This window comes from Mus caroli, unplaced genomic scaffold, assembly GCF_978045245.1.
Source record: "Mus caroli unplaced genomic scaffold, Mus_caroli_1 scaffold_1, whole genome shotgun sequence".
Classification (NCBI taxonomy): Eukaryota; Metazoa; Chordata; class Mammalia; order Rodentia; family Muridae; genus Mus; species Mus caroli.
In genome coordinates, this window is record NW_028227256.1 from 116,522,727 (window position 1) to 116,536,510 (window position 13,784).

General features: G+C 48.1%; 1 protein-coding gene across 4 annotated transcripts in view; it reads left to right on the forward strand.

The window, feature by feature from the left end:
• Positions 1 to 1,873: 1,873 nt before the first annotated feature.
• Positions 1,874 to 13,784, forward strand: part of Sctr (secretin receptor) — a 51,321-nt gene continuing 39,410 nt past the window's right edge. For 2 of the 4 annotated variants that reach the window (XM_085840558.1, XM_085840566.1), the window contains exons 1-3: positions 1,874 to 2,134; positions 12,395 to 12,509; positions 12,703 to 12,747. In XM_085840558.1, coding sequence (XP_085696684.1) covers positions 2,060 to 2,134; positions 12,395 to 12,509; positions 12,703 to 12,747 — 235 coding nt within the window. In that variant the 5' untranslated portion in view covers positions 1,874 to 2,059. The remainder of the gene's footprint in view (positions 2,135 to 12,394; positions 12,510 to 12,702; positions 12,748 to 13,784) is intronic. The other 2 variants (XM_085840565.1, XM_085840570.1) reach the window with 1 other exon arrangement.

The following is a 13,784-nucleotide window of genomic DNA, read 5'->3' on the forward strand; positions in this document are numbered from 1 at the left end:
GAATGCACTTTAACCAGACCTCTACAAAAGCAGCAGAAGTGTCATTCTGGGTTACGGTCAGGAAAGGATACTCACTTATACACACAGGATTGTGTTTAGCCAAACAAAAGAGGAAGCACCTCAGCCCTTTCTGACAAGTAGGAAGCTACAAGCAGTAACCAAGTGCCTGTGGAGTACCTGCCTAACTTTAATTTACAAAGCATCCCATAGATCACAAAGATCTGTCCCAGCATCACATAAAACCAGTTGTGATGGAATGTATCTGCAATCCCAGCACTTGGGATGTGGATAGGAGGACCAGACACTCAAGGGCACCCCCAGCTATATCAGAGGGAATTAAAGGCAAGTCTGGGCTAGAGACGCTCTCCCAAAATAATAAGGCCTAGAAGGAATTGGAGAGGGTCCTGGGATTCAAAGCTGGCTGGAGGCTCGTTGATAGTTTTAGATTTACACATGCTGTAAAGAGGCAAAGTATCCTGAAGGATATGCCGAAAGAAAGGGGAAGGAGGGAAACTTCTTTCCCTTTGGCATTTGACGAAATTTTCATTTTTCTGAAGATTTGTGTCTAACCTTGCAACCTGCCTCAGTGAGATGCTAAGTGTGTCTACAAGAGGGCCGGGGAATTGGCTCAGTCTGTAAAGTGCTTGCCGTGCCAGTGTGAGGACCTTATAAAAAGCCAGGCATAGCAGTGTGTGAGCACTTATTTTCCTGGCACTGGGGAGGCAGAGAGAGGAGGACCCCTAGGGCTCAGTGACCAGAGGTGTAGCCAAGTAATGAGCTTCAAGTTCACTGAGAGACCTTGCCTCAGAAGGTAAGGGAGGAGTGATGGAGGAAGAATGTTCACTGCTGATCCTTAATCTCTACACACACCTCCACACAGGCATGTGCAGAGGAAGTATTGATATAACTTACCCCAAAGTCAAGAACAGACTCTCCTCTCCTCAGGATGACCTTTAAAACACTGTTGGAAGGACATATTGAATATCTAGGGTTCTGATGGTTGGGACTTTGGTTTAATGTCCCACTTTCTGGTACTGTGTGACTGGGGCACTGGGTTAGAACTAAAGAGGCCATTGACATAAAAGAATTGTCCCTCTCTCTCCCAGGGAGGGTGACGTTGAAACTTGGAGAATGTGCAGAACGGTATTTTCCCATAGCATAGCGGTCACCACAGTCTCCACCATCTCCTCTCACAAGGAGCAGTGCTGTTTGCTGGGCTGTCAGCGTGCTTGCCTAGCACGCAGGAAGCCTTGGGTTTGATCTCTAGCCTTGCATGCGCTGGATGTGGTGACTCTAATGCTAGAAAAATCACTGAAAGCTAAAGAACAAGAGTGTTCTGTAGGACCAAGTTGAGGTTTGTATAAAAGTCAGCCTGGGAAATGGTAACTGACCTACACCAGGTGTAGGAGACCACATCTGTAATCCCAGGGTTAGGAAAATTGAGGCAGGAGGTCTGAGAGTTTGAAGTAAGCCTGGCTTATATAGTGAGACCCTGTCTCAATCGAGGATTAAAAAAGAAAAGGAAAGAAAAGAAAAGAAAAGAAAAGAAAGGAAAAGAAAGGAAAGAAAGGAAAAGAAAGGAAAGAAAGGAAAAGAAAAGAAAAGAAAAGAAAAGGTGTTGCCTACCTTGTCACTGCTGAAGTCACATGACTTAAGTCCTCCAGAGAGAGTACTTTCTGGATTGGAAGGGAAGGAGGGAGGTTGCAGCTGCCTCTAGGCGGGTGTCTAGGGTCCCTCCTCCTCTCTCCTCCCTTCCAGCTCTGTGCCGCCCCCCAACCCCTCCCTGCTATTCCCTGCAGGGTGGAGTCGCGAGCTGCGGTCCAGTCTTTATCAATAGGCACTGCAGGTTAGTTAACAGTCTTGCCACCTCCTACAGGGAACAGCAGTCCCTAGCCTGGCTGTGGGTCTGGTCGGATTGGGTAGGTACAGCCATGGCTTCTCTGGGCTTGGGGGTCGCCCAGGGTCCTGAATGACATGCAGGACGCTGAGCTGGACACAGAGACGGACACCCAGCTCCTGAAGAGGCCAGAGCACAAAGGGGAACAACAGTGGGCGGAGCATGCTCAGCACCATGAGCCCCCGGCTGTCACTGCTTCTGCTGAGGCTGCTGCTGCTCATCAATGCAGCGCACCCTGTGAGTACCCCGCCCCGCCCCCGCGCCCCCGGATGTGGAGCCCACCGACCAGTCCACGGTCCTCTATCGGGCCCTAGGAGTTACGGGGAGCAGCCGATCTCTCTTCCCTCAACATATTATCGTCCGCTCTGACGGAGCCCTCTTCTCTCCAAAGGCAAAAACTTCAAGGGCTCTGTGTGAAGCTCACTCCCCTCACCTTCCTTCGCTCATCCCTTCCCGCCGCTAAACTCACTTCTTTCCAGAAGACAATTCTGTAGCCGCCCCGGCAACGATGCGATGCGTGCTAGACATTTACACTCTAGGGTTTTGTCAAAACACCCTCGTTCCCTTTTGAGACCCCGTCTGTCTCAGGCACCGAGACCAAGGTTCAGAAAGGGGGCGGGAAAGGCTTACTGTCAGAATAAAGTCAGAACCACATTGTTCAGGCTAGTAGCGTTTTTTTTTTTTCCCCACGTGCCCCGTTGTGCAGATGGGAAATTTTAGTTTTTGCATCTGTGTGGGATCATGTCAGCCCTCCGTGGCCTGGAGGGACTGACTTTCTAAAGTCTGCTCGTCTTGGGAGCAGTAGGTCGCAACAAACCCGGTAGGAGAGGAAGAAGGTTGGAGGAGGGGGAGAGAGAGGCCAGGCGGGTAGTGGCTTGTGTTGCTTTCCCATTGAAACTTCTGGGAACTTTCCCCTGGGATATCTGAGTGAGAGACAGGCTGCACTGAGGCTGGCAGGATGGGAAGAACTGGGAAGAAGGTCAAAGCTGCCGGATTGGACTCCAGGGTTACCACAGGGAATGGATCCTAGAGCTGCCATCTGGGTCAAAAACATTGTTTCCCGTTTCCTGGGACATTTTTGTGCTATGCCAGGGAGGCAGGAGCAGGTTCAGCTTACATTTGTGTCTCAAAGGTGATGATCTCGGGAATAAACGGGTGGGGAAACTGAGACTTTGCTTGGTTCAAGACTTCACTGCACCTGAGATGGCTGCTTGTGTATGTCTGTTCAAGTCCCTTATTTTACAGCCGATCAAAGGCCTCAGTGGAAGACCTGCTTTCGATCAGCATGTTAGGAGCCAGGCTGGGACTAGAGCCCAGATCTTTAGACTCCTCACTTTGGAAGGAGGGGGTGGGGTCTGACCTGACTGAGGTTTGTTTTGTCCCTTGTACCCCTTGTATTTGCATGTCACTTACATACACATGGGCAGTGTGGGTATCTCTAGGAGAAAGGCTTCGCGTGGGCCTCTGGTTATTGTGTGGGCTTATCCAGACCTGTGATTCTATCTCTTGGGGATTGTGGTAGAAAACGCCTTTAATAAATGAGGGTGGAAGGGCCTACTTTGTTGGACTGTTTCCCAGCTTCTGCAACTTTTCCTTTCGCCCCTTTGACTCTGGGTGCTCGGGTGTTGGATTTTGAGATTCGAGGATAATGAAGACAATTTCTTCCTTCCTCTTGGTGTTCCCTCAGAGGGACATCATAGGTGTCTTCCAAAGAGACCACTGAGGCTGATGTGCATGTTCCTAGCTCCTGTCTTCACCTCTTCCCACAGGGGAGGTATCAGAAAGTTCTTTTGCAAGTGGAAACCGAAAAACAGTGACTGCTGAAGGGGGCTGGGTTTTACCATAGGAAACAGAGCACACCACCTCTGCCGGTTTGCTCCATACAGCTAGTTTGTGTGTGCAGGAGCCTGGATGTGCGTGTGGAGGCTGGAGAACCTCTTCTGGCTTTTATTCCTCATGTGCTAGCCACCCTGGCTTCTTAAGGCCAGACTTCTCCCTAGCCTGGGACTCACCAAGTAAACAGACAGACTGGTCAGTAAGTGCTGGGGAAGTCTCCTGTCACCACTTCTCTAGCTCTGGCTAGTATGGCTTATGGTTTTAAGGTCAACTTACCACAAACTAGAATCTCCAGGCATGCACATGGTACACAGACATACATGCAGGCAAAATACCCATGAATATAAAAATCTTTTAAAAAATCATTATGTCTCTATGCTAGCTCTATTGTTTCTTATTATAATATTAATAATATATTTTGATCATATTCACTCCCCACGTCTTCCCTTAACTCTTCCTGGATTCATCCCAGCCCCCCACCCCCAAGCTTACCACCCTCCTCTCTCGCCAGTAACCCACTGAGTGGAATTTGTGCTGCCCATATAATTGTGGGTATGGGCCAATCCACTCTAGAAAGGGGACCTACCAGGATCCACATCCCTGAAGAAAACTGATCCCCCCATCTCCATTTCAGTGATCAACTGCCTGTAGTTCCTCAACTAGAAGTGGAGGGTCTCATATGTCCCTCTCCCATCCCTCCTTCTATGTTCACTGCCTCTATTTGTTTAGGTAACCAGGGCTACAGTGACTTCAGTGTGTGACTGCCCGGCATGTCAGGAAAGCACTGCCTTATGACTTATGGCAGTACGCTGTAACTTCCGACTCTTGTAATCTTTCTGACCCATGATTCAAACAGGGTTTCTTAACTTTGACACAGTTTTGTTTTTTGTTTTTGTTTTTTGAGACAGGTCTCATGTAGCCCAGGATGGCCTCCAATTCCCTATGTAACTAAGGACGGTCTTGAGTTTCTGATCCCACTGCCTCTGCCTACTGAGTACAGGTTGCTGGGTTGGGGGTGGAGTGGAACTGGGGTTTCATGTATACCAGCAAGCACCAGCTAAGCCACGCCCCCCAGGCCAACCTTGACACTTTTGACATATGGACAAGATATAGCAGTTTAGTGCATTGTATGAGCCTGAGCGGCATCTCTGGTCTCCCTAGATTAGGCGCCAGGAATATCTCTGCAAAGCCATGACAACAGAAAATATCATCAGGCACTGTCAAATACTCTATGAATACAAGGAGGGGAATTGCCCCCCTGTGACAGCTACTGCTTTAAGATCTGTCATGTTTCTGAGAGGTACATCAGCAGGACTAAAAATAGGTGTTGCTGATTGGATTTGAGGGACTGTGATGACAGAGACTCTGAGTCCAGTGATGGAAACAGGCTATTAGAATTTGGATTGTGTGTCTGTGTGTCTGTGTGTCTGTGTGTAAATGTGTTCAGAGGCCAGAGGTCAACTTTGAGCATCATCCCTCAGAATCCTGTCCATCTTAGTTTTTTGAGACAGAGTTTCACTGGGGTTTGGAACTCCGTGATTTGGCTGGGAAGAGCGGTCTGAGAACCCTAAGGACCCACCTGTCTCTACTTCCCACTAGTGACATTTTAAGTATGTGTCACCATGCTTGGCTTTTTAATGTGAGCTCTTGGGAATTGAACTCAGGTCGTTGAACTTAAAATGCAGTCGCTTTACCCACTGAGCTATCTCCCCGGCCTCATAGTTTAAATCTTATATACTCCCCCACAGGTCTGTGTGTTGAAGACTTGTTGCCCAGCCCATAGAACAATCAGGAGATAACCATACTTGGGAGGTAGAGTCTAATGGGAGGATGTTAGGGGATATTGTGACCCTGGCCCTTCCTCTACTCCTCTGCTTCCTGGCTACCCTGAAGCAGGCAGTGTCCTCTGTCATGTGCTCTCACTATGATAGACTCTGATGCCACCAGCTCAAATGACACTCTAGGTCAAAATACATCCTTTCTCCTTAGCTGATTTTCTCTGTTACTTCATCAGAGCAGTGGGAAGCTAACTAACACATAAGCATAGCTAACAAAAACCCATTTCCAAACCAGATAACAGACTGCAGAGTATGTATTGTTCTCACTGCCCTGCTTTGGCATTTTCTCCTTGTCCCTGTTTTCTCATCGATGGCTCTGAAACAGAGACTCTCCAACATCTGAGCCGGCTTCCCAGGACCCCTGCTGGTCTGAGTGGTTAGCGGTCTGCTGTTCTGCCGGTCTGGGTCTGCCTTTCTGCCACCGTGGCAGCCCCTTCCAGTGTCTCATCACTGGGCCCCAGTCTCCCTGCATTGTTAAGGACACTGACCTTCACCCTGCTCTGGGGTACCCAAGGCAAACTCACAACACTAAGATCCTATCTACCTGTACTTGCTTACAATAAATACAAGGCAGCTCAGCACTGGGTAAACCTGAAAAAGTGAGACTATCCTGGGGCTGCTGGCTTCAACAGACCACTCTGACATAACACTCTGAACACTAATGGGGATAGGTAGGCCTAGTCAGTCGTGCCTGCAGCCCAGACTATCCTGTCCCTTATAGGAACATGAGTCTGTTAGGATGGGAACCTGGCCTCATAACCTCAGTTAACCCCAGGACTCTCTCTGGAACCTTCCACCTTGCTCCCCTTACCCTCTGCTCTCAGAGACATGCTCATGTGACCTGTCTATTTGAATTCCTGCCCTCCTGATTCACAATCTCATTTCTGGCTGATGGATTTGCTCTTTGTTTCCTGAGGGTCATGACTACTTGGACCGGCTTCCTCGGAGCAGCTAGCTTGATAGATGTGTCTCCTGTGAACCCTCTGCTACTTTCCTTCCTATTCATCTTGGTCGGCCAGACTGTCCTAACAAAACCCATACACCGGGGGCTGGGGACATGTTTGCCTAGCAAGCACAAGGACCTAAGTTTGATTTCATGTTTAAAAAGATCAGATATAATGGTTCTCAGCTTTGGGAAGGTGGAGAACAGCAGACCTTAGGGCTCTGGGGTCAGCTAGCCCAGCCTACTTGGTAAGATCCAAGCCAGTGAAAGACCCTGTCTCAAAACAAACAAACAAACAAAAAGAAAATAAACAAAAAAATGAGGCAGCAAATGAATAAAATAATTCATTGGGTTGATCTCTGGTACACCTGTGTGAGTGAACACACACACACACACACCACAGAATGACTAGCATAAACAACAAAGGATTCTTTTCCTATATTCTGGAGCTGAAGTCTACATCAGGGTCTAGCATATCCAGTGTCTTGTGAGGGTTCACTTCCTGGCTTCTAGGTAGCTCCTCTGTTCTCTTGTGGCCTGTCCAGAGAGCCTGCTGGGTGGATATTGTCTCCTCTACAAGAATATGGATCTTTTATAGTTCAGCCCCCACCTTTACCCCTTTACTGACATTTATTACATTCTAAGAGTCTCTGTCTCCAATTACAGGCATACTGGTGTGAGGGCTTCAGTGTATGAACTGGGCTGACATAGACATCTTGTCATGACATCTTGTCATGAGCAGTCCCTAGACCTTGCCTATCTGTGTTGCTCAGCTTTCGTCATTAAACAAATACATGGGATCACGAGATTCCGTTCATGGTCAATTAGCCTATTGTTCTGGTCCATGGTGAGGCCCAGTTTTGAGTCACCTGGACAGAGAATATCCCTGGAAGGTTGTCTAGATTGGGTTGCCCTCAGGAAATATCTCTGGGGATTATACAGATCACATTAAAATAAGGTGGAACGCCATCGAGGTTGCCACCGTTCTCTGGGTAGAGGATTCTGATTGTGAAGAAGTAGAGAGAAGAGCTGAGCGTTAGCGTGCAAGCATTTGTTGGGACTGTGGATGTGAGGGGACCAGCTGGCTCAAGCTCCCGCTGCCAAGACTGCTGCCATGCTGGACCGAATCACAGAACTGTGAGGGATTATGGAACTGTGAGCTGGAAGAACCCCCCTTTTCCCTTTGCTCTTGTCAGAGTACTTTATTACAGCAACAGAAATAAAACTAAGATGTGCTTCTCCCTCCCCTCTACACACACTGACCTGTCTTTTACTAGTTCCTGCCTTCTAAAAGTTCTACGACCTTCCAAATAACACCAAGTTAGGAACTCAGCCTCTAATACACTGGGGACCATACTAGATCCAAACTATACCACTGACGCATACCTCAGGAGCTTCCTTCCCCAGGTGATCCAACCTTGCGTGGCCACCCGCTGAGGTCTCCCCCAGCTCTGCTTCTCTGTGTCTGACTTCTTCAGATTCTGCTCAGAAGTGGGGTCACACTGAGTGTCTCCTCTCATTAACTGCTCAGCTTGCCCAGTCCCTTCAGGGCTGGTAAAATAGCTCTCTGCACACCTCCCTCCACAGTCCCAGCTCTGCCCCCTGGTGGCCAGCTTCTTGGAGGCTGTTTCTGGGCTCATAACCTTCATTTTATCTTGCTGCAGCCTGGCTCCTGCTCAGCACCCACAGAATCAGGCTTATCAGTGGCCTCTGTCTAGCCCCATTTGCTAGACATTTTTGAAAAAAAATCTTTAAAATTGTATGTGTTTTGAATGAAAGATGAGACAGCTTAGTCAGTAAATGCTTGCCTGGCAACCAGGAGAACCTGATTTCCATCCCCGTGTCAAAGCATCAAGTGTGGAGGTTGGTTCATGATTAAAATCACAGCACTAGGGAGACTGAGACAGGAGAGTCCCTGGGCAGAGAAAGGCAGAGAGAAAGAGAGAGAGAGGAGAAGAGGAGGGGAGGGGACGGGGGAGGAGAGGGGAGGGGAGGGGGATGAGGGAGGAGGGAGAGGAAAGGATAGGAGAGGAGAGGAGAGAGTAGGAGAGGAGAGGGGAGGGAGAGGAGAGGGGAGGGAGAGGAGAGGAGAGGAGAGGAGAGGAGAGGAGAGGAGAGGAGAGGAGAGGAGAGGAGAGGAGAGGAGAGGAGAGGAGAGGGGAGGGGAGGGAAGGGAAGAGAAAGTAGAGAGAGGCCAGCCATGAGCATGTGAAGAGAGACAGGGGAAGGGAATGGAGAGAGTGGGAAGGCAAGAACAAGAACAAGAGAGAGAGGAGGGGGCAAGCAGCTCCTTTTATAGCACACCTGGCTATTGCCAGGTAACTGTGGGGCGGAGCTTAGATAAAATGCTAACATTCAGGAACACTTTCATGGAAATGGTAGGAAAAAAAAAAAGCTCAGAAAGCTGAAAGGCGAGAGGCACCAATTCAGATGGCCACCATTTGACTCTCAGGAATTCTAGAGAAATATGGGGCCAGGAAAGGGAAGATCAGCCACAGGTACACAGAAACTAATTAGATGAGAAAGCACAGCAATTATTGACCTCAGGGAAGACAAAATGCCCAAGGACTTATAATCCTCTTACAGGGACAGGCTTCAACAGCTAACAATACATCACTGTCAAAAGAAGCCATTATAAACATGGAGCGAGGCTTTCACTGAAAGTGACGTGAACAGAGTGTGCTGAATCTGGGAGTGAGAAACATTTCTAGGGAGAATTTAAAACATCTAAATCCTTAATGGCCTTACTAGGAAGCTTGAGATATTCCAGTAATCCAAGAAATAGTGCTGTTTAAGAATGTGGGGGTTGTGGGTTGAGGCGCTAGAGAGATGAGGTTAAAGGTTCTCAGAAACCGGCAGGTGGCACTGTAACTGCCTCAATCTCTGACTCCAGGGCTCTGGCCCCCTCTTTTGGCCTTTGTGGGTACTTGCACTTATGCACATCTCATCCGTAGATATATACATATACACATAATCTAAAAAAAAAAAAAAAGATTTAAAATTAGTTCAATCTCCAGAATACACACAAAAAGAAAAGCTCTGCTCACAGTGGCATACATTTGTGATTCCAGGACTGGAGAGGCAGAGATAGGTAAGTAGTGGAGGGCTCGCTGGTCAGCCAGCCTAGCCTCCTTCACGTACTTCAGGCCAGGGAGAGACCATGTCTCAAAACAAAACAACCAAGACAGACAGTGTCTGAGGCCCTCATGCTTGCAAGGCTGTCCTCAAGTCTCCACACACACACACACACACACACATGCACACAAGTGCACATGCATGAACACACACCTGAGGGAGAAGGAAAGAGGAGAGGGAGGGAGAACTGCTGTTTTAAAACATGCAAATTACAAATATGGAGATAAAAATGAAAGCGAGCAGTAAGTGGCTGCCGAGAGAGAAACAGGCAAACATTAGGGCAGGAGTATGGCTAGTTTCGTTTTAGCCTCTCAGGTTCTGGTACAAGAGAAATGAGGAAGAACGAGTAGTAATAGAAACTCTCTCTCTCTCTCCCTCTCTCTCTCTCTCTCTCTCTCTCTCTCTCTCTCTCTCTCTCTCTCTCTGTGCGCTAAACTGTTAAAGGAATTTTGTTTCTATAGACTTCAGCAGTCCTTCATCTTTACCTTTTTGCTCCTGTGAATTTTGTGCAGAATTATTAACACTGCATGTACATATGTGTTCATGCTTGTGTATATGTGTGCACTTGTATGTTGGCACCCATACGCATGTGTGCATGTATGTATGTGGAGTGCAGAAGACAAACTTGGCCACTGCCCACCCTGTTCTTGGTTTGTTTGGACACAGGGTCTCTCAGTGGCCTGGAACTTTCCAGTGAGCCTCAGGCATCCTCTAGTCCCCAGTGGGGAATTATGAGTGCCCTTTTCCATGTCTGTCTTTTAAAAATCATTTTAATTTATCCTTTGAGAATTCCATCTGTGTATAAAATATATTGTGGCCATGATACCTAGTTTATTTTTCTTTTTAATGTGGATTTGAGGGGATGGATTGCGGTCCCCTGCTTGCAAGGCAAGTATTGAGCCATCTACCCAACTCGACAAAGCCAATAGTTATACCAAACACATGTATGGCTGTCCTTGCACTCACTGATAACAGGATGTCTGTTGCTGTGATAAAACACCATGAATGAAAGCAACTTGAGGAGAAAAGGGTTTACTTCATCTTATAGCCTGTAATCTATCGTTGGAAGAAGTTAGAACAGGAACTGAAGCCAGAAACTGAAGCAGAGAACGTGGAAGAGGATCGTCAGTGTAGGGGAACACCACCCACAAGGGGCTGGGCACTTCAACATCAACCACTAGGTAAGAAGATGCCCTGCTGGCTACTGGCTTGCCTATAGGCCAGTCTTACGGAGGCACCTTCTCAGTGGTTCTCTCTTCTCAGATAACCATAGCTTGTGTCACGTTCACAAACAAAATAAGGAACCAGGACACCAGCTGAATCAGTGAGACTCTGTCTCAAAAACAGGCATGTGCACCTGCACAGGCATGTACACACACACACACACACACACACACACACACACACACACACACTCTCTAAACTAGAATAACAGAGAAGCAACAGGTTTGGGGAAGAGCAGAGGAAGCCATAGACTGTGTGTGGCGAGGCTCGTACCCCATGAGCAGTGCAGTTTCTGTAGAAATAGTTCAGTACTTCCTAACCCAGATTAAACACACTGCCGAGTACTCCAGCAAGTCTGCTCTGGACTGATGACCCTTGATTCCCGTGACTTTGCAGCGGTGAGAAGGTGACAGCACTGCCATGCCAAGCCTTTTTCATTTGGATGCTCTCTCTGGCTAGAGATATGCGGGTTTCCATTTCTGATGAAGTTGGGTGCTAGCAGTCAGCCATGAGAGGCTGTCCGTGTTACACACCGGTGTGATCATAACCTAGGTACATTAGAGGTTTTTGCTTGCTTTTTCTTTTTTTTTTTTTTTTTTGGCAGGATCTTATTAAGACCTCTGCCCTGGTCTTCCATGTGCTAGGATCATAGGCATGGACCATCTTAGCTAGTTCATATAGAGCTGGGGATTGAAAGTAGCTGTGACATTTGAGTTAAGCTGGCATGGCCATGAGCCAGCCACACAGCAGTCTACAGGCCCATGGTAGGGAGGAGACCTTTACAAAAGGAGTGAAGAACCCAGAGTACCAGAGAAAGTATGCTGAGAACCAACGGACAAAGAAAGAAAGAAAGACAAAGCTAAGATTTTCAGAATAATTCAGAGAAGTGGGCAGTCACTCTGTAGCCGACCCTGTAGAATTCTGGGAAGGAGAGGGTCTTAGCTGCAGTTTTGACTTGATAACATCCCCTGAGAACAGGTTGGGTGACAACCCAGAAACAAGAGGCATCTCTATGCCCTTATTTCAACCATTGAGTTCTTTTATCAATATCACATGCTTTTTAGTCACACAGTCTGTGTATGTTTGCTACACTTGTGCTTAAGGACTTATTTTTTTTCAAAAAATTGATTGTGGAATGCTCCCCAAATCTCCCGTGTCAAAGAGTTACCCAAGCTTGGTGCTTTTGGGAGATGGTGGACCTCTTAAGTGGGGACCAAGGGGAGGTCATTGTAAGTATACCTTTGAAAAGGGGAATGGGGCTAAGATAATCCTTCGTCCTCTGCCTCTCTCACTCCTGGCCATGAGGCAGAGGGCTGTTATCTGTGGAGACCATTTTGTCCTCATCCTTTTAGAGTAGGGTCATGAGGCAGTCATGTGGAGATCCTTCCTGCAACGTTGGAGCTAATGTTGGACACTGGTGTGCGAGTTGGTATTCCCACCCTCTGTCGCCTGCCCGTTCTTGCTTGAGGAAGGCAGGATCCTCAGCAGCGCTGACGAAACTTTTCGGTGTCCCGCTTGCAGGTTGGAGCTCTGCCCCGATTGTGTGATGTGCGGCGTGTGCTGCTCGAGGAACGGGCCGAGTGCCTGCGGGAACTCTCTGGAGAGAAGAAGGCACTGGGCCTGGAGACAGCATCAGGTAGGAGGCCTCCCTCAGCCCAGGTGTCCTCCACAGATAGATCCTGTCCAGTCATCGGGGTGGGAAACCTGTCCCCAGGACCAGGTGGGCTGTCCAGGGTGGGTTCAATTCTGTACACTCAATCAGCTGTCGGATCCATGGTGACCATGGGCTCAGAAGGCAGCATCTTCATGTCTCCTTTCTCTGGGAACAGCCATCGTATTCTCACGGTCTGCTTCTTCGCACACGGTTCATCAAGGTGAGTTTTTTGTTCATTTGTGTTACTTTATAAATCTTTGAGTGTGTGCATGTGTATGGTGTGTGTATGATACATATATGTCTGGGTGTATGTGTATAGGGCATATGTGTGAAGTCAGAGGACAACAGCTCCTTGCCTCTCTCACCTTGTTTGAGACAAGGTTTCAACACTGATGCCGTTGCTAAGCTAGCTGGCCTGAGGGCTCCCAGGGCCTATTCTGTACCTTTCCTCCACAGACATGCTGGGATTGCATGGCTTCACACCTAGCTTTATATAGGTTCTGAGGCTCTGAGCTCAGGTCCTCATGTTTGTATAGCAAGCACTTGACCCATCAAATCACCTCCCCAGTGCAAAGTGAAGGCTTGCTGGAAAGTGTGTCACAGCATCCTTGGTCCCTCCTTCACACTCTTGGCCCATTGGGATGAGCAAGGTCGGAGGGGCAGGATGGGGTCAGGATGGCTGAAGTAGGGGGGAGGGAACACATCTCCCGGTGATGGTGAAGACTAAGAAACACAGAGCAGACTGCCTGAGAGCCTCCTGTGAGAGGACTCCACTCAGCATGAGATGGAGACGCACATCATTGCTTGCTCTCTCTGAAAGCCCTAGGAAGCATCTTTAAACCTTTAACATTTTATTTTTAGATATTTTTGTTTTATTTTATATGTATGCGATTTTTTTTTCCTCACACGTATGTCTGTGAGTGGCATGCATTTCTGGTGCACGAGGAGGTCAGAAGACAACGTCGTCGAATCCCCCTGGAAGTGAAGTTATGGAAGGTTTCGAACCAGTATGTGGATGCTGGGACTCAAACTTAGATCTTTTGCAAGAATAATAAGTGGACATAACCACTGAGCTTATGTCCATCACTTATGTCCACCCAGCTTAACCATCACTCCAGTCCGGCCAGAATGCATCTTAGCAAATGTGGCCATGCATAGCTCCCTTCCACTCCTGGCTTCCAAAGAAGGCACCGCTAACCAGCCCCAACACTCCTGCTTAGGGAGTGCTGACTGGCATTCACTGACTGGGACTGTAGG